Source organism: Bombus pascuorum, chromosome 3 (assembly GCF_905332965.1).
Source record: "Bombus pascuorum chromosome 3, iyBomPasc1.1, whole genome shotgun sequence".
NCBI classification, from domain to species: Eukaryota; Metazoa; Arthropoda; class Insecta; order Hymenoptera; family Apidae; genus Bombus; species Bombus pascuorum.
In genome coordinates, this window is record NC_083490.1 from 19042114 (window position 1) to 19061272 (window position 19159).

The 19159-nt window shown below is 35.1% G+C and overlaps 1 protein-coding gene and 1 long non-coding RNA gene across 3 annotated transcripts in view; one reads left to right on the forward strand and one right to left on the reverse strand.

The window, feature by feature from the left end:
- Positions 1 to 19159, forward strand: part of LOC132904818 (cerebellar degeneration-related protein 2) — a 56852-nt gene that overhangs the window by 2427 nt on the left and 35266 nt on the right. Inside the window, exon 1 of one of the 2 annotated variants that reach the window (XM_060955566.1) lies at positions 9868 to 10617. The exons of the other annotated variant lie outside the window; for it this stretch is intronic. Coding sequence (XP_060811549.1) covers positions 10542 to 10617 — 76 coding nt within the window. The 5' untranslated portion in view covers positions 9868 to 10541. Of the gene's footprint in view, positions 1 to 9867; positions 10618 to 19159 lie in introns of those variants that run through there. 2 annotated transcript variants of the gene reach the window in all.
- Positions 14258 to 17617, reverse strand: LOC132904858 (uncharacterized). The gene is made up of 3 exons (XR_009657674.1): positions 16668 to 17617; positions 14508 to 14561; positions 14258 to 14358 (listed from the first exon to the last, which is right to left on the reverse strand). It is a non-coding gene; the product is annotated as an uncharacterized LOC132904858 (long non-coding RNA).

The window sequence follows — 19159 nt, forward strand, 5'->3', positions numbered from 1 at the left end:
ATTTAAGTCAATACACAAAAACACATGAAAATGTTGTTATATCTCATTTAAAGGGTCCTTGCTGAGAACTTTTATTCTATGTAACCACCCTCTGCCTCTATGACCTGCTCTATTCTTGCTCTAAAGCGCGAGCACGCTGACTTCAACTGGTCGCGTTTAATTGTCGCGAATTCTGACTCGATAGCAGCTCGTAGGGAGTTGACGTTGGGGTGCCTGCATTTATTAGTTTGTCTCTCGATAACGCCCCACACGTAATAGTCCAATGGGTTTAGGTCGGGACTGTTAGGAGGCCAGAAATCTTTCGACCAAAACATGTCCACATTGTCAGAGAGCCAATTTTGAACAAGATGACTTGTGTGAGCAGGTGCGCCATCTTGTTGAAATAAATACGGCCTTCCAGAAGCCGTAATTTCCATCCACGGCTTTATTACTGTCTTCAGGACCTCCAAATAAACCTCCTTTGTGATTCTTTCGCCTTTTTGGAAGAAGTGCGGAGGCATGACGTCGCCCTCACTTGAGACAACGCTCAAAACGTGAACACTTGCTGGAAATTTGGTTTTGCCCACAACAGGAACATCTTCGAGATTGTGGGCCAGCCAACGGTCGTTCCTCCGATTCACTTTGGCATCCACCCGGCGCGAAGACTTTCTATAATCGCCGCTCTTCTATCGTATTCCGGGTTTTGCTTAACGAGTTCTGTCATTTTGAGGTTATAGAAGACTTATTGACATATTTAACTAACTTCAGAGTCAATCAGCACAAACATCTGAATTCTAATATGGTGGGAACTACAAATTGAATTCTGTCCGAATTCTAACGGCGCACCCTGTATAATAGTTTCACTAATTTCGTTCAATCTTATTCCGAGATCGACGTATCCTCCTGGATTCTGATTCGAAGGCTGCATTTATCAGGCAGCAATCCGTGAAACGTTTCTGTATGATAAAAATTATGCGGGAAAAATGAACGAACGTGCTTCGTTGTGCGGTCACGTAACGTGGAAAATTTCATATATGAGCGCCGTACAAGCGTACGCACGTAGTCCTTATCGACTTCACCGACGACATGTAATCGGTCGATGAATGAAAATCGATCTACATGCCGCTACATTTGCAGCCGTTGAATACGCATGCATTATTGATCTCATCTAACGGGCCTTTATCTTAAGAAGTTTTGTTTCCCGCTCGAGACAACTTTTCTTGTTTAACGTGACTGCATCGATCGTCTTTTCGTGTCAGCAGGTTTCTCTTGCGTCTTATACAGAGTGTATAGAAAATCTAGTTGAATTCTTTAGAGATTAACGCTTTGACAGTATAATAAAATGACGAAGAATCGTTTTATAATTATCTTATTATAGTCAACGAAGAAAAATATATTTATCCTCGATCATTTCCAATTTTTAGAATTGAGTTAAAACCAATGGATATGAAATTACAGAGATGGCTAGTATGCATCCGTCGACATAGCAAGCAATCCATCGTTAGATAACGTGAGATTGACCTTTTCTTTGCTTCTCTCTTTCACGGAATAAATTTCTCTTTTTAAATCGTGTTTCACCTATGTTATTCTTAAACAAAAATCAGTTACTTTCCATCCTCGATGAAATCTCGTCTTTTTTTCTTTTTCTTCGATTCGAAAAATCTTGACTAATCGTTATCACGATCACAGAATTTCTCGTAGTCATACACGCTTGACTGTAGAATTGAACGAAACCAATTATGCGGTTAGTGTTCCATAATTATCGACTCGTATAGACGATACCGCAACGGCGATCACCATCACCACAATCGATATCTCGCGATCGATCTCTTTGACAAGTATTTGACGCGAAGGAATTCATCAGTCTATTCGATAGTAATCTGAATATCGCGATAGTGAAGTGAACTGCTAAAGTTGTACACTTGGTGGAAGAGATAGAGAGAGGAATTAAACAATCAGTCGACAACACCGATTGATGTATTAGTTGTAAGTGTTTTATAAAGATTTGTCAGAATTTGGATGTTTGCTAACCTTTTTTCGAGTCGTGATCCTTTCTCGTAATAATCAAATAATTCGCGACTTCTCCATATAAGAAGCATTTCGAATAAAACGTAGCAATTTATTTTATGTAATTGTGTCTAATTGTATATACGATTTTTTAACGTAATAACAATTCTACTACAAACAATTTTTGTGTCATATAAAAGAAGGGAAAAGAACTATGTATTCACTAATAATAATTTCAAAAATGTTTGGAACTGTTCCGATTCCTAAGGTACTGGATTACAATTTTGATCTTTTTTCAATTTCTCTTTTATTCGTATCTTTTTTGATAAACCATAGGCGGTAAGATCTCGCATCTGCGGCTCGTTATACAGAATTTCAACTGTTTCTTGCATTCATGACTCGTTTAATGGACACGGGAAAGTCGAAAATCGTAATATTATCGTCAACGTCATTTGTACTGAGGTGGATAGGTCATGATAGGTACTGAAGAAGTACTAGAGTATAATTAACAGTATATTTATTAACAACACTGCCAATATACACTTTGCGGTGGAGCTCACGTCTGCACTAGCGGTTCGTGGTTACAAGTTTGATTTCTAGACGGTGCGATACGATGTCGATCGAACAGAGTACGCGGAGCGAGTTCGGACGATGATTGCTCAGGATACGTCGCGGAGCTCTAGTCAACTATCAACCTCAAATTGATTGGCGGTTGGAGTCTCAGTAGCACTAATCTCACGGTCACACCTCTTTTTTGCTTCAGATTACGTCGGGGTCACCAATTTCAGGTGGTATTGTTGTAGTGGTGATATAGTGCTGCTCTGGTGTAGAAGATGTCGTTACTGGGGTACTGCTGCTTTTCTTCTCATTTTTGTGACGTGAAAGAAAAATCGAACTAAGGGCATCGAGATTTGAACGCGGGTCCCGAACATTCGTAACTAAAGGCGTTAACTATTGCGCTGCAGTCGTCCAGTGGTAGTTGCTGTCGCGTGCCGCCACAGTACTTTGTTTTACTAGATTGAAGTTAGGTTAGGGTTAAGTCGAACTATCAATTATTATCGATCAGAAATCTGTAAGAGGTAAAAATCGCGACTGCCCCGCCATATATTATATAAATTTCGAGGTACAGGATCGCACTCTAGTAAATACCGTTACTACATAAACTTTCGCGCCATGATCACAAGGGGAATACCTTATCAACCTGACAAGCAATTTCTATCCACGAATTATGGACTGTCTTCCTAGATCTGCCTATTCGACACCTCGAACCATCTGCCATTTACGGAAATGTAGAATATTTTGCAAACACGGAACATTATCCTTATAAAATGAGTTTATCGTAAACGACGATGTAGCATTCGTTTAGAACTGATTTTCTCAGTACGATCAGAAAATGTTATTTTCTCAGCAACCTAATAAAAAATACATTAATCGATATTTTCATCGTTTTGAAGTTTCCATTATTGAACACCCTCTTTTATAAGAGTGACACGTACACATACATGTTCTCATGAATAGTTTATGACATACTCCAGAATAGAATTGTCCTTTCTCCGAGAATTGATTACCTTGCTTTTGTCACACAAGATCTCATTCGTACCTTGAACAACCTTTCTAAGTAGAACAATGCTTTCGAAAGCATTCAAAGGATCGGTTTCAATGAAACAATGTTCTTCCGATCACCGATACAAGTTGTAAAAGGCAATACACAGGTTCGTTGGAAAGTACCAATCGAATGCACATTTTGATCAAACTGCGACGTAACACTCTCACGTTACTATTGCCGCGATATCAATGATGGATGCATCGACGAAACTCGATCGCGATCCAGTCTTTTAGGAATTACTGCCAATTAGAAATTGTAGAAGTTGCCATTTATAAACCTGCACTATGATAAAGAACTTGCATTATGGTTACAGTAGATTTATGGTGCGGGCATATGTGTTTTGTGGAAAAGTAGAACGTCTAAACAACTATCTGTGGCAAGTGGAGGTGGAAATCTAAGCTTTCCTCGGAGAAATATAATATAATTTATACGATCTGTCGTTCGATAAAGTAACTTTGATTGTGTTAAGGACTTATGGCTTGTTTTTGTATCGAGTTATTCTTTTTTCAATTATGTGTGTCACGTATTTACCGAGATTGGAGAAAATATCTAGTATTTTCGTAATTCTTTTTACATTCAATAGATTTGGAGCATTTAGTCCGATCGCCTCTAGGCGTACACGTGTGACTTACATCGATGCATTTTATTGCCACCGACTCGCAGTTTGATCGACGTAGCGTGAGATATATTTATTCAATTACGCACTTAGTACCGAGAGTCGCTCTCTCCTTTGAGTCTTGATTCTTGGATCGATACGGTCCATACGACCGATTCAAGTACTAAACCAGTGACCAATGTATACGACGTGGTCGTTCGTGATACCCTTGAGGCTGTCGTTAATTGGAAAAGAAATTAGTGGTCGTGAGCTTCGAGTATTTTCTTTTTCTATTTGGTGAACTAGTGGCACGCAAAGTCGACAAGTAGCTACTAGTAGGTCGTAACGAGTGATCGAAAGATATACCACGTTTTTTTCTCTTTTAATTGACTGTTTACAGTTGCATCAACTACTGTAATGGATTATTAGCGACACAATTGGAATCACCAAGTCTGAGTTTCATAATTTTTGGTAAAGCAACAAGGTTTCAAACGCGATTTTCTCAAGAACTATGCGAACGTGAACGTGTTATTTCGTATTTCTTCTCCGTTTTTTTTTTTTTTTTATGAACCACGATTATTTGCGTTTTATGTTTTATCCTTTACAGGGAATGTTTTACCTTGATTATCTTGTAGATATGTTATTGCGTTTTATGTGCATTCTATATATCTTTGCGCATTTAAATTTTCCATAAATGTATTAACATCTACAGACTGATATTCCATTTCTGTTATGTTACATTATTGAAAATGCAAGTTACATCGCTTAATTCGATATTTAAGATTATGTGAATGAATATAAAGTAAAATTACAAATCAATTTTAATTACACATTCTGAAAATATATGTATCTATCTTCAGCTTCTCACCGCAGGGTTAATGACGGTACAACTTGCACTTTTCACTTACATTTCACAGCGTTCCTGGAAGTTCTCTTTACCTTCTAACATTCGATAACTCGTCATGATGAATATTCATTCCAAGAATTTGTTAAAAATTCCATGGTTTTAATACTAACTTTAAGCGAGTGAAAAGTTCCCAATTTCTTATTTTTATGAAAATTACGTAATTATGTAAATATATTATGAAAGTGTTCATTTGTTATTTGTCAATTGTATTAATTAAAATAAATTATTGTTCAAGAAGAGACAAATAAAAGAAGTCGTGCATATTTTCGTTAAAAACTCTTAGGTATTTAAAGAAGCGTTAATGTGGTTTCGATACAATTTAAATTACTATACGTAATTCGTTTCTTATCTGATAACATTTAAGAGTATTTCTTTGGTTGCACTGATTTCATTATGCACCGTGGCAGAAAAATGATCGATACAGCTGGGGAGAGTTGCAAAACAGATTGCTTCTTCCGTTTCTATGAGCAGCAATTGCCTCGATTTCACGCTGTAACTGATTCAATCTATCATCTGATACTTATTAAACTTTTACCTTTAAGGTCGCACAAACTCATTTCAAGCTGACCTTTCATGGTTGAGCATCTACTCAATCACTTTTTTAACTTTCTCATGTCTTAAAATTATAAAAGTATTTTAGTAGATTTTCATCGAATACTACGTCTTAATATATGTATATACACCTATGTATTTATATTTATAATGGTATATTTAAAGCTAATATCTAACGATATATTAAACAAGTTTGAGACGAAGAGAAAGAAGAAAGATGTGTTACATTCGCTCGTCCCTATTCAATGAGAGAAAACCTCGAAGTTTCTAATCCCTTAAGTAATAGGAAGACGTATATTAGATTTTTCCATTGAACTTAATTTTTCGAATGTAATGAAAGAACGAAAAAGATTGACGAAAATAGTTGTAGTAGGAAATATCGCGATGATGTCGTATCATCAAAGCTTAGCAGGATTTATTCACGAAACCAATTTTAAGTAATATGAAGTCTACGTTTATAAGGTACATCCAACTGTCGTTAAACAGTTTCCTATACCAAATATAAATATAATTTACATACATATAATTGCCTATAACATCGGAAATGCAGGTATATAGGAAAGTAGCTCAAAGAAATTGATTTTCTTCTACTAATGACGCGATGCTTACTACTAATAACCTAGTTTCTAGAAATTCACTGTTGGAAAACGTGCATTTTGATTCGGTAATAAAATATAGTTTAAGTGTATTTGGTAAAACTTGGAAGAAACTAAAAAAGGTACATTAATGCTGCACGATCTACATTAATGTATGACATTAATTACCCGGTTCGTCAGTTATAGCACACACAGTCGTGGTTTATTTATTTTTGATCGTGCTTTATAATTGGCAGCGTATAAACGAAACATAAAGTTTATTTGTGTGACGTACCTTCGATTCTTTTGGAATACCTTATACTCACCATATATGCTGTTATTGCATAGTTTTTTTTTTTTTTTTTATTTTATTTTGGTTATTTTACAATTTGTCCTTGTGGATATTTGGTAAAGTGTTATATCTTGTTGGTGAAGAAAAAAAAAATATAAATAAAAAATAAATATAGCATGTGGGCGGCTACCCCCAGCGGGGTGCCAGCTTCGTTTTTTCTAAGTTATATCTTTTATGTATTGCATAGTTAATTTGAATAAAATGGGTTGACATTTTTCATTCGGCAAATCATCATGTTTATGGAATAAGAAAACAAGTTCTGCCAAGGCTATTGATTCGGATTAAGTCTTTTAGGAAAGTCTTCAGAAATTACGTGGAGCTTTATTGAGCGATCACGTAAAATGTTATGTTTCATAAATGAAGGAGAATATGCAGATTTTATTCGTAAATTGTAATGTACGGTGGCTTACGAAAATGTTTGAATTTTGGACATTAATAAGTATTTGTACAAATGTCTTATATGTGTAATAATATAGGAAACATTGTTCTTTTTATTTCTACATTTCAACCGTACTACGATATAACTGTGTTACATTCATAAGAATTTCCTGTGATAAATGTTCACAAAGCTTCGTGAGTGTGAAGTTACGGACGACACGACCAAAGTATTCGACATCGTCTACTTTCGCTCCATTTCAAAGTTAGTATGATTATACATTATACGCGAAGGATATAATCACGTATACGAGCAAGGAAATTACGTATGATAATTCGTATGATCGCATGTGTCACCTACTTTCACGTTGATTTTCTGCATTCTTACTGATCACTGCATTGGCAGGGAACATTCACGTGTTGGATGAAAACAAATCCAATTCCAAAAAACAGCGATATTGTTACTTAGGAACTGTTGCTGTGTATTTATCCGTTCTTTCGCCATTTACTTTCGAATTTTAAATTAAAGAATTTTGCATATCCATCTAATATCCATAGTATTACTGTTCCCCTTAGTACCGTTTTACATCATATTATGGTTAATATGCAATGCTTTGTCTCAATTTTTAATCTAAATCATCGTGTAAAGTCTGCATAATATTAAACTAAAGTTTTTATAGACGTATAAAGGTGAGACAAAATAATACCAAACTGTTGGTCAATAGTGTACAAACGTACGATCGGACGATTTTCGTGACACCCTCCACTGAATCTTTAAATTTCACATAAATGCATAAATATTACATAAAGGATATCAAATCGCTTTCGATTTCTCGTTATGTTATTAGCATTTCGAACAAGAACGACCAACGGAGGAATACTTTCAGCTGTAAGTATACACCGATATACGCATATGCATAATGTAGAAGTATTAGTAACTAATAAACGTAATATTGTACACCTGCGGCAGACATTTAAGTGTTTGCGCAATGAAATATTATCTTTGGTCTAACGTATTGGTTATTTAATACGAGATATTTAACGCTGTTGATGGTACTTTGATCACTTTATATGGTTACGTTGTATTCCACGATATTCGTACACGTTTCGTTACTAGACGTACTTACTTACCCTTACGCATCGCACGCTAAGGAACTGTAGAATATCGGTTCATTGGCCCATCGATCTCTGCAGACTTATTCTATTTACAATCAGCTCCCTATAACGCAGTTACAACATAGTTCACGCTATTTACTCTTTATAGGCACTAAATAACTAATGTACTTATACTTCTGTAATCGTTTGCCTTTTGTAAAGAACAAAGAAGCTGTACCTACATTTTTCACGATACTTATGACGACAAAGATTTTAATGAACCAGCTGTGAGGAATTAAGAATTATGAATTCGTGCCTGGCAGATAATATTTGGAAAACTTCTATTATCGCTGACAATTAACGAGTTAGGCAATATTTATTAATATTTTGGCGACTAGAAATAATTTTAAAATTGTTTAATGTTAAAGTGACAATTTTGCTTAAAATTTTACTTATTACGTTTTTTAACAACTTACTCCTACTTTTTCGGATAATGAACATTCTACTGTATAGAGTTAACAAATTTTTCAGAATCTAGTGGAAATCAAGCGATTAAATTCGTCCTACATATTTCTACGTTGCGGTGAGAGGCAATTCGATCAAACTCACCTTAACGAAAGTTGTTCGAACACTAGCTACTTTGGGCGCGAAAGCAACGTCAATTCAAATGACGTTAAATAAGTTAAAGAGTCTACATTGAATACGTTATTTCTTCGCATCGAAAAATAGACGTCTCTCATTTGTGATAAGCATAAAACAATATAAAAGTACAAAATATATCGGTAATAGTGTCTAACTATCTTTTATTTCACTTTCTATATAACATATCATATACTTATGAATAATTTCCTTAAAGATAAGTTTCTGTACATTTATCTTTCGAAATTTTGATTATAGACACTTTGTTGAGCTACACATATACAGGATCCAGCCGAATAATGTGTAAAACGAGATACGGCATGATTTCTTACAATAAAATTAGAAATAAATATAGAATACAGTTTTTTTCATTCTCAACTTAGTTTACGAGAAAATCGAGTTTGAAAATTTATCACAAGTATATTCGAACATGACTAATTCCGCACTAGACGGGATTAAATCGATAAAAAGTTATTCTACGCGTGAAAATGCTTTGTTTTCGATAAAATCTAAACATATTTAGTTAGAAATCGGCCTAGTACGTGTATATAATAAATTGATCTTCTTGAAAATGAGGCCTTAAACAGAAAAATTGTTTTACTATTTTTTCTTTATTCTCACGCAAGCAATCACGCTGTCCCTGCTTTTACATGTTATTTGGCCAGACCCTGTATAGTCAACGACTTTCTTCTATTAACTGAAAGGGAGAACTCAAATGATTTACATATAAAAATGTACTAAGAGACTCTTTGTAATCAATTTACCGACAATTTAAGCTCAATTAATTTCAGTCTGGCGTTAATTAATTATATAATAATTTATTTGAATAAATGATTTTTAATCGAAAGTGTCAGTCGCAAATGTTTAATTATGCGAAACGTTAAAGCGGACAAAAATGATACGAAATATATTTTATCGTGAAATTTCTCGGTTGATATAGAAACGCATAACGTTAAAAGTCAAAGAACCAATTAACGTAGAGTCAGTCTGGAGAGTAGGAGAGCCAGCCCGTTGGTTCCAAGCGGGGAGTACTCTAAATCGTCGATACTCGTCGCGTCGATAGCGCGAGCACACCGACACACCGACACATTCGCGTAATCCCTGTCTCTCTCCTCTCGTCCGGCGTGGCATCGCATTGTCGGCGCAGACGCCGTGGCAACGCTTATTGATCGCGGTTGTGTGTGGTGCTCGGTGTCTCTGCACGCGTCATGCGTCGTCGTCTTTCGCGACGTAGCGGCGGTGCCGGGCAGTAGAATTACTCGTGTTCCGTCTTGTCGGCCAGTACGAGGCAGCCAATAACGACGGTGCTTGTGACAGCAGACGTGTCGTATACCTTTGATTCGTCGTAGTGCGCGTAGTTCGCTCGGATGATTTTAGAGATCGCGACGACGATCGACGACAACGGGATGCGATCGAGAAACGCTGCGACGGCGATCGGAGTGTAAATCGTACGGCCGCCTGGTCCATAGAGTTACCGCTAGGAAACGGGACTCCTGCTCGGGTCGACGAAAACGTATCGAGGATCGGAAAGCCACCACTGGTAGTAAGCTTGGCAGGTGGTTCTCAAACGATATCGCGACCGTCCTTTTTCCACATTCAGTGAAAGTGATCGGCGGTGAAGCGTTCTCGAGTTGGCCGGATGCTCGGCCGACAGGTGCGTTCGTAGAGGCTCGCTCGGTGTACCGGGCCAGCCGATACTTTGTAACGATTGGTTCGGACGCGAGCTTCGGCCAACGCTCGACCAATCACGTACGCGCACGGACCAGGCGGCTTTTCCGCGATTCCGGCGCCGATCGACTTCGGCTCGTTACTGCGAATTGCTCCGTGAAACTCGAGGACAACGTCTGTAACGAGGAATCATGAGTCTACTGTCTTCTTCCATCGGCAACGTTCGCTGCCTCACGGACGAAGAGGCCGATCACAATATGCTTCAGGGTAAATGTCAACCTTGTGCAACCTTTGTTTCGCTACATTAATTTCAGGTTCACGCTCAAGGTCGATGCAGCTGCAACCGAGGTCCTCGGATTCGGAAGGACAAGTTTGCGTGGCTGACGTCGAGACGCGATCGATGCCGCACCAAGCCGTGCTCCTATCTATATCTATGACATATCTATGCAATATCTACGTGTCTTTTTGTTTGCGTTTTTGCTTAACGGTAACACACGGAAAGTTACTTGATTCTCCAAGACAGTCGATCGGTATTGTTTCTTGCTTGTACCTGACAGACGACTTCCACACTCCGAAACGATGACTCATCGACACGGCTCGTGAATCTAATAGTTACCGCAGCTGCATCGGAGCCTTAAGTGTTGCACATTGTGCTCCTTTTAAATTTAATACAGCGATCCTCTAAATATCTTGCATATCTCAGCAACAATTTATATATTTTCTAATTCACAAAATGTGAATAGTAATCGTACAATTCAATAGCATACATTTTCAATAAATACACGCGTACCTTTTTATCAACGCGTGGTTGAAAAAGATCGTCGCTTATTTATTATTGACTCTCCAACCTTTGCTCAGTGTGCGCTGGCACAACACGGACTTGCGCAATGGGTTCGTTTGTGAACGATAATACTGCACTTTTAATAAGAAATAAGTACGTTACTATTGCAAAAATGCACCATAGATATCAAAGATTTGGTCTTGTAATATTCTTGCGAATGGGAGTCGTTTAGATTTTTTGTTTTGTTGGTATCTATGAGCTAGTAGAAAAGGTATTTTGATTAGGGCAGGTCAGAAGCCTGCGCACTACGCGGTACCGATAGAGAAGCTTCATGAATGTTCTTTTTCATTCTATGTAATTTTAATTTTGTTCGACCGTTTGCGAAGAGACGCGGTCGCGGTACAGCGCGCCAACGAGAGTCATAAATTCTCGTTACGATACTATGATCGACGCCATGAATCAGTCGATCCCCTATTTTGTTTAAGATAATAGGGGTGGTTGAATAATTATAACACTGATTTAGCAACTTTCTCTCGAAGAATATAAGGTGAAGAATAATTAACAAGTTGAGATGTATTCTGTTCGAAGGGATGATTGCAAGTGAAGTTATGTTCTGTGAAGGCGGTATTTATACGGAACTAATGATGGGTTCTGGTTGTCCCATCAACGGTCGCTTGCGGGTGGAAATGACCGTTGAACATAGGAAAAATCTGCTTTTCCCATTTTTTACCGGGTTAACCAATAATCGTAAGGAACTTTTCGACTTGAAAAATGTTTTATAGCAATTAAGGGCGTTGACAGTAAGGTAAAAATGCTTAACTTTGTAATGGTTTCTTAGGATTAATTAATGCGGTATGATTAATTATATTTGTACAGCTAGTGACCGAAAATTTGTCTATTTTCTTACTCAAAGTGTAACCTTTAACAAATTATTAAGTACAACAATTCCTATCAAGTTTCCAATAGTTTCTATAAAGAGAATTTATATTATTCTCACGAAGAACATTAACGAAATTTACTTTATGAAACAAAACCGAGAAATGTTTAAGCAATGGAAAAATTTTAAGCAGAATATTCTCGACTACTTAAGTTTAGAAAAAACAGTGTTATTTTCCATTTCTCCGTATATTTCTTTCCGTTTATCACAAAATTGTCTACCGATAAAGTCGACGGCCTGCGAATTGTATTTTGATATATGTGTGCTGCAATCAAAGAATATTTTATCTCGTGACCACGTTTGCTAGCTTTTTATATCCTCTCGAAGCAGTTAAAAACACCACGTTGTATCTTGCACGTAATATTTTCATACGAAACTCCGACAATACGATATGAAATTCGAATAATTCTAACATCTGTGTTACACGTTGTAACGATTAAATTACCATAGAAATTACATAGAGCAAGTACTTATTATTTCTAATGAAGCTTGTAATTAGAACGAGAAAGCTTTTTGATGTTATCGTAGCTTGTTGTAATTAATGCCGCAATTATTTCTACCGGATACGATAACCTTTCAAAGTAAACTCGAATATTTAAAAATTTGCTCTTGACACCAATATTAAGTAACAATGGCGTGTTTTAAAAAATGACAATTTGCATCTTCCGATACAATTCTCTTTCGACCTTCTTCTTTTCACTAGTCGATTTTCTCAGTTCTAGAAGGATCGCCTTTCAGCGATGTGAACGCTACTTGACCCGGCACTTAATCAATAATGCATCTCTGTGCATTTTCGTATTTTAATATTCACGAAGGAATTATCCGACATTACGTCGCAGAACGTTTTAAGATATTTATCGTACAGTACTGCGCAAAATTTTTAAGTTTAATCTATGATACTAATTTTATTTTTAGGAAATACTTTCACATAGTGTTAACAAAAATAGTAAAAGCTAAAAATTATTATCGGGATAAAAGCTTAATGAAGAACAGATTCGTTAAAAGAACGGATTGCCGATTTCTAGGTATTTAGTTGACTGACTATCGCTTAAATTCAGCATTTTCTTCTGCATTTTCTATCTTTTTAATATGGCATGATATGGTATATCAAATATGGTGATCAAATGAAATAAATAAATGCGCTAAGTGATTTATGCAAATAAATTCTACCATTACCGGTCGCGTTTTGCTCTTTCCTTTTTAAGATCTGGCATACCTAACGTCACCTGACATTCGAAGGAAGTGGCTGTGCATATTTATGATCTTTGCTTCGGGCTCTTAACATACCTTCAAACAACTCCTATATTGCAAAAATGAAAGTATGTGAGGCAGAAATAATGCACGCATTCTATCTTTAGCGTTTGCTGCTGAACCAACTTCGAATTGTTGTCCACAGGCAATGGAAATAGCTAGGAAATTATATTCAAACAGACTAATATAGTGTGTATTATATTATCGTTAGATAAAGTTGATTATTATTGATATCTATGAAATGATTGTTATAAGCATTTATAAGTTTAATTTTATCGATTTGATGTTAAGTTTGCTCTCGTACTAAGATGTTTTGAATTTTCAAATGATGTCGTCCGATTTGATAAAGTATGTTGCAAACCGTTTCGCTTCTTCTTTGTATTCATAAAAACATGGATTAGCATATCTGTAGCCTATTATTACAAATGCCGTTAGAATGAACTTTCTGGTAGCTTCGTGTAATCTAGATTCTTTGCCCTCCGAATTCTTTGATTCTGTTAATCAGAAAATAATACGCATAATTTATCGATAAGCAAATTATACAAAAATAATAATGGAAAATTTCCAAGATTTTTTTAAGCTCGTATAAAACTATATATTGTGTTATTTCAACTTCTGCATTGAAATTGTCCACCTATCTAGCAGTTTGTGCTCCGATATCAATTTTTACTTATCGTTCGTACTTCAATTTGAATTACAAGTAATCTCTGGTGCTATTATTTTTGTAAGGTTATCTTACAAGGTCAGATCAATGATAGTCGGTTTTGTATGGTTTCTGGCTCTTGAATCTTCAATAACACCAGAGAGTTCGAGCTCCGATTATATCATTACATTTATCCTAGAAATAATACAAAATATGTAAAGTATCTTCTAACGAAATGTATGGATAAAACCATACGAACATATAAATAAAGATTTTTGTTCAAGTATTCAACAAGGATTCATTACTGCATCGAATGTTACAGTTACAGGAAATTGGTTCTCGAGGAAGTGAAACCCTCCCTGTCAGACTACCACTAGACAATCTCTTTATTCCTTCCTGCAAACAATGGTATATCCACGGTATAACTAACGTTATAACATATATATAACTAACATTCCAATTAATGCTGTTAGCGTATAATGATAAGTGACGAAACGTTAAAACGTAAACAGCGATTGTTGAAGCTATTTTAATGAAGAAATTACCTGAGTAAAATTAACAGTGTGCTTAATAACCGTGGTGCAGCGTTTCTCAGCATTCTATACAAATAATTCTATAAATCTGTAACTTCTAAAGTTATAGCTTATTGCGTTTTATTCCCGAAGACAAATTATGTTGTGTGTTTGTTAATCGATGTATTTTAATTTCGAATGACATTATCTGTTGAACTTTATACATACTTGTAACGTTGACTCAGCTTTTTATATTTATCCTATTAATTCCCAGTCAAAGTCACGTATGATAGTATACATACAATTGGTAACGTAAGTATTGGCACACTCTTCAAAACAGAATAACCTTTTCAAAATTGGAAGAATCGCACAATATGTCCGCTCAATGGAGAAAAGTCAAAAATTCGAAATGTTCAGTCTGAAAATTTCCCTATCGTAAAATAGTGTTAAATAAATAAATCGTAGTTTGTAATATCATCTATTATTTTTACTGACTTTACCAATTTATCGTTAAAATTGTAAAGTCTACTGCAAAAATCAATACACCTTTTCAAAAACCGTGCAATTAGCAGTCTTCTTCATTTCATTTTCATGGATTGTCTTTAATACTATAGTACCTTTAAGACTGGTAAGTAATTTTTTTTTTTTATAGTTTATTTTGGTTTTTACAATTTGTCCTGAAGGACATTTGGTAAAGTGTTATATCTCATTGGTAATAAAAAAAAAAAATAAAATAAAAATAAATATAGCATGTGGATGGCTATCCCCAACGGGGTGCCAGCTTCGTGTTTTCTAAGTTATATCTTTTATGAGGTCTATTGGGTGTTTCCTTTTTAGTTATGTAATTTTAATGTAATAATGACAAATTCTTCTAATTGTTTGTATAAAATATTTATTAACTTCAAAGAGACCTTTTAAAAAAGCACCAAAAAGTGCCTCCGTAATTATTTCCATGCTGTTTCCGGACATATTGAGTTTTCCATTGACATCAAATTTATTTTCTCAAATTTGGCCAAACTGAAAAGATAGTTAAAGTTGTTATTAACGCGTTCAGCGTTCAGACCTTAAGCTCGCGAAACGGTAAGATACTCGTGTTACTGTAAACATTAGACCACTTGTTTTCAAATGTTTATACGTTATCTAATTTTCACGAGTTTCCATCCTAAATGTGAACAAATGAAAAACTGCTTTTATCCTTGACTTTTTATCCTCAAACTTACATACATAAAATGATCGGCACAATTTTTCAGGTATTTCCACTAAATTGATAAAAAAAGTTTTGAAACAAAAGTTACTCGATAATTACACAACAATAAATTGCGTTAGAGAAAATTTGCAAAAGCTTTTCATTCAATAAAAAAAATAAAGATCCTTACAACCTTTTTTCATGAAAACGTATATTTTTTTTTATGCCAATCGATGTATATCTGTATTCTCTACAAAAAGGTATTAGAGGATCTACGTCGAAGATTGATTAGTTTAGAAGTTATGGTTTTTGTCCTGAACGCGCATATAAGCGACAACCGTGAAACGACTTGAATTCTTTGATAAATTAAAAGAATTAATTAACTAGAATACGTGTAGAAGAAATTTCGAGAAAATAGCAGTTGGTAGGGAAGTTGTAGAAAATACCAAAGGTCACTTCTTACAACTTTCTTTATCTGAGCCTGTAATGTAAATTTAAACAATATGTTTTGTACATTTATGTTAGCATGTGTGCTGAAATTTTCATCGAAATCGGTTAACGTTGCTACGAACTTCGAGTAAAAATAAAAAATCATAGTTTTCTACGATTTTTAAATTATAACTGCTATAACTGTAAAAAATCTACATTTTTGTTTATCTCTCGATGCCTGTTGTTTGTTTCTACATAAACTAATTTCCATAAAATTTCCACCATATATATAACCAACATAAATGTACAAAACGTATTTTCCACATTTACGTCACACGCTCAGATAAGAAAGTTGTAAAAGTTTAGTTTGGTCGGATTTAAAAAAAAATTATTCTGTTTTATAAAGCGTGCCAATATTTATATCCTTAACTGTATATGGAAATACATAACGTTTAGGGAATGCAACATATATTTGATCGTTGAAAAAATCTCTCTTGTCTCAGCGGTTCTTCGAAAGGGAGAAAGGAAATCAAACTTTCTCGCGGGAACACGACATACAATCAAAATATTATACATACCTGCTTCCGACCGCAACGCACGAGTAATACAATCTCTCTTATATTAACTTGTACGCTTTGTCCAACATGGGCACCTTGTAGATGTATACTTTATTTTCCGTACTACTTCAGGTTTAGTTGGACGCATCACGAAGTCGTTGAATAGTAGTATTTCGTAGCGTAGGGTTAGCTTCAAAAGTGTAAAGCATTTTCTACACGAGTCGTGTTGCATCAGGATCTTTTGTTATGCGATACTATTGCGAGCTACATAGGCTAGTATTCCATCCAGTTTTTGCACGAAGATGAGTAGGCGTTGAAAGAGAAGAATATAAAGCATCGTGAATTGCACGCGCGCATAAGTTTGAAAACGTAGAATGTCCTGGGAATAGATCTTCTCAAATGACTGCAATTTTATTTCTCGTGAATTTAAGCAAGTCAAGAAGATTTATTTTCTAGAAAGTTAACTCTGGATAATTTGATTCGTGTATCTGCTATTTTTATAGCAATCACATCGTAAAACGCGCATGTCTATCTAGATTTCATAGTCTCGTCATAGAAAACGCTTGAAAATTAAAGATAAAAATAGAAGATGACATCGATGCTTGTTTATCTTTCTGCTGTTAACTCTGTTGCGCAATATTGTACTTTGATAAGCTACTAATTATCCGAATGATAAAATTTTTAATATAAATTGTTTCAGACATTATTCCGTTTTTCATACTTTGATACCTAGTATTATACCAAACATTTTATACTTTTTGCGATATTAACATAACACATAAGTACATGTAATTATCTACCAGTAATATAATATTCGTTGCTACCAAGTCTTTGATTTCTTTGAATCATATCGATCTCTATCTTGTATATATTTAACAGTAACGTGTTTATCGTGTAATATGAAAAATTATTGGCCATATACACGTAACAAATTATGGAGGTTGACTTGGGAAACATGAGAAGATGTAATGCAAGGGTACAATGGCATTGTGCGCTTCGTTCTTTTGGCTTTGCCTGTTATATAACAGTAAGTAGCCTCGTAATTTAACAGTAGCTATGCTAGTGCTTCAATGAAAATGTGAGAATCTTACTAGACTTCTCTAATTAGTGTTAGAATTTTCGAATTGAACACACACACACTTATCACTGTTCACATTTGCTTGCATCGCATTTTTATTCATAAAAGATACAACTTAGAAAACACGAAGTTGGCACCCCGCTGGGGGTAGCCACCCACATGCTATATTTATTTTTTATTTTTATTTTTTTATTACCAATGAGATATAACACTTTACCAAATGTCCTTCAGGACAAATTGTAAGAACCAAAATAAACTAAAAAAAAAAAAAACATTTTTATCATTAGGCGATAACAGACCCTACTTGGTTCGTTTCTTCTACTTTTTCCTTTTGCAAAAGTATTATAGTTTGTCGGGTTTCGATCGTGTCTTTAACAGTGCATTGCACTTTGTGCTCGAACTGCAATTTTACCATGTTTCGACCAAACGTTGTGATATTCGTTAACAATATATTATTAATTCCATATACATATTTGCATGTAAATTAAGTGCATTTTGGCGGTGATATTTAATGGAAATGTGCAATACATTTGTAGTTATAATTAAAAACTTATGTTTACATTGATACGATAATTAATGTTTGCGATATTATCTTTGGTGAAAGGAAGAAAGAAGTGTTTCAGCTTTAAGAAAAGTGTAACGTTCTACAGATAAAATTCATAAAGAGGTCGTATAAGCAATTCGGGTTGTTATTTCGATTATATTGATTTTCATCGAATGCAGATCAGGATGCATTATTTTATCACGACGATAAAACAGCTGAGTATCTGTGACTAGAGGATATTTGAAATAGTACAAAATTTTATTTAAAAATCGTAGTAAAAGTATCCGTGAACGTTCCAAAAAAAAGTGAACGTTTTACGATCGATTAACAACTAAAAACTGGAACTAGTTAAACCGGAATTCCGGTGGGTTTTTAAGTTAATAAAATCAGAGAGAGTTCCATTCTGAAAAATGATCACTTCCACATGTTTAATGGATGCTGTGTATCACCTTCAACAAATGGACAAGCTTTCAGGTAGGAATCAAGGGTTTTTTTAGCATCGTTTAGCTTTTACCAAGAACATCGATTCATCAACCCACGCTCATACTCTACATAGATTAACCATCGATCGGACGTCAATTAAAATTACCAGATTGCGCGTTCTTTCTGCAGAATAATTTGTACTTAATCATTTCACGTCTGTAATTTATTTAATTTCAAGGAAATCGAAACGCATGATTTTAATGGATATTCGATGCGATTATAATTCCTCCAACGGTCAAAGAACGCTGCCTTGTTTTATTTGGTTCAAATAGTTAAGTTTATCAACATTCCAATTCCTTTACCGTATTTCTTTCGAAATTACAAGAAAAGCATCTAATTTGTTGCACCTAATTGTATATATTTAATGAATTTAAAGTATTAAATTAAATTTCCTAGATAATATAACTA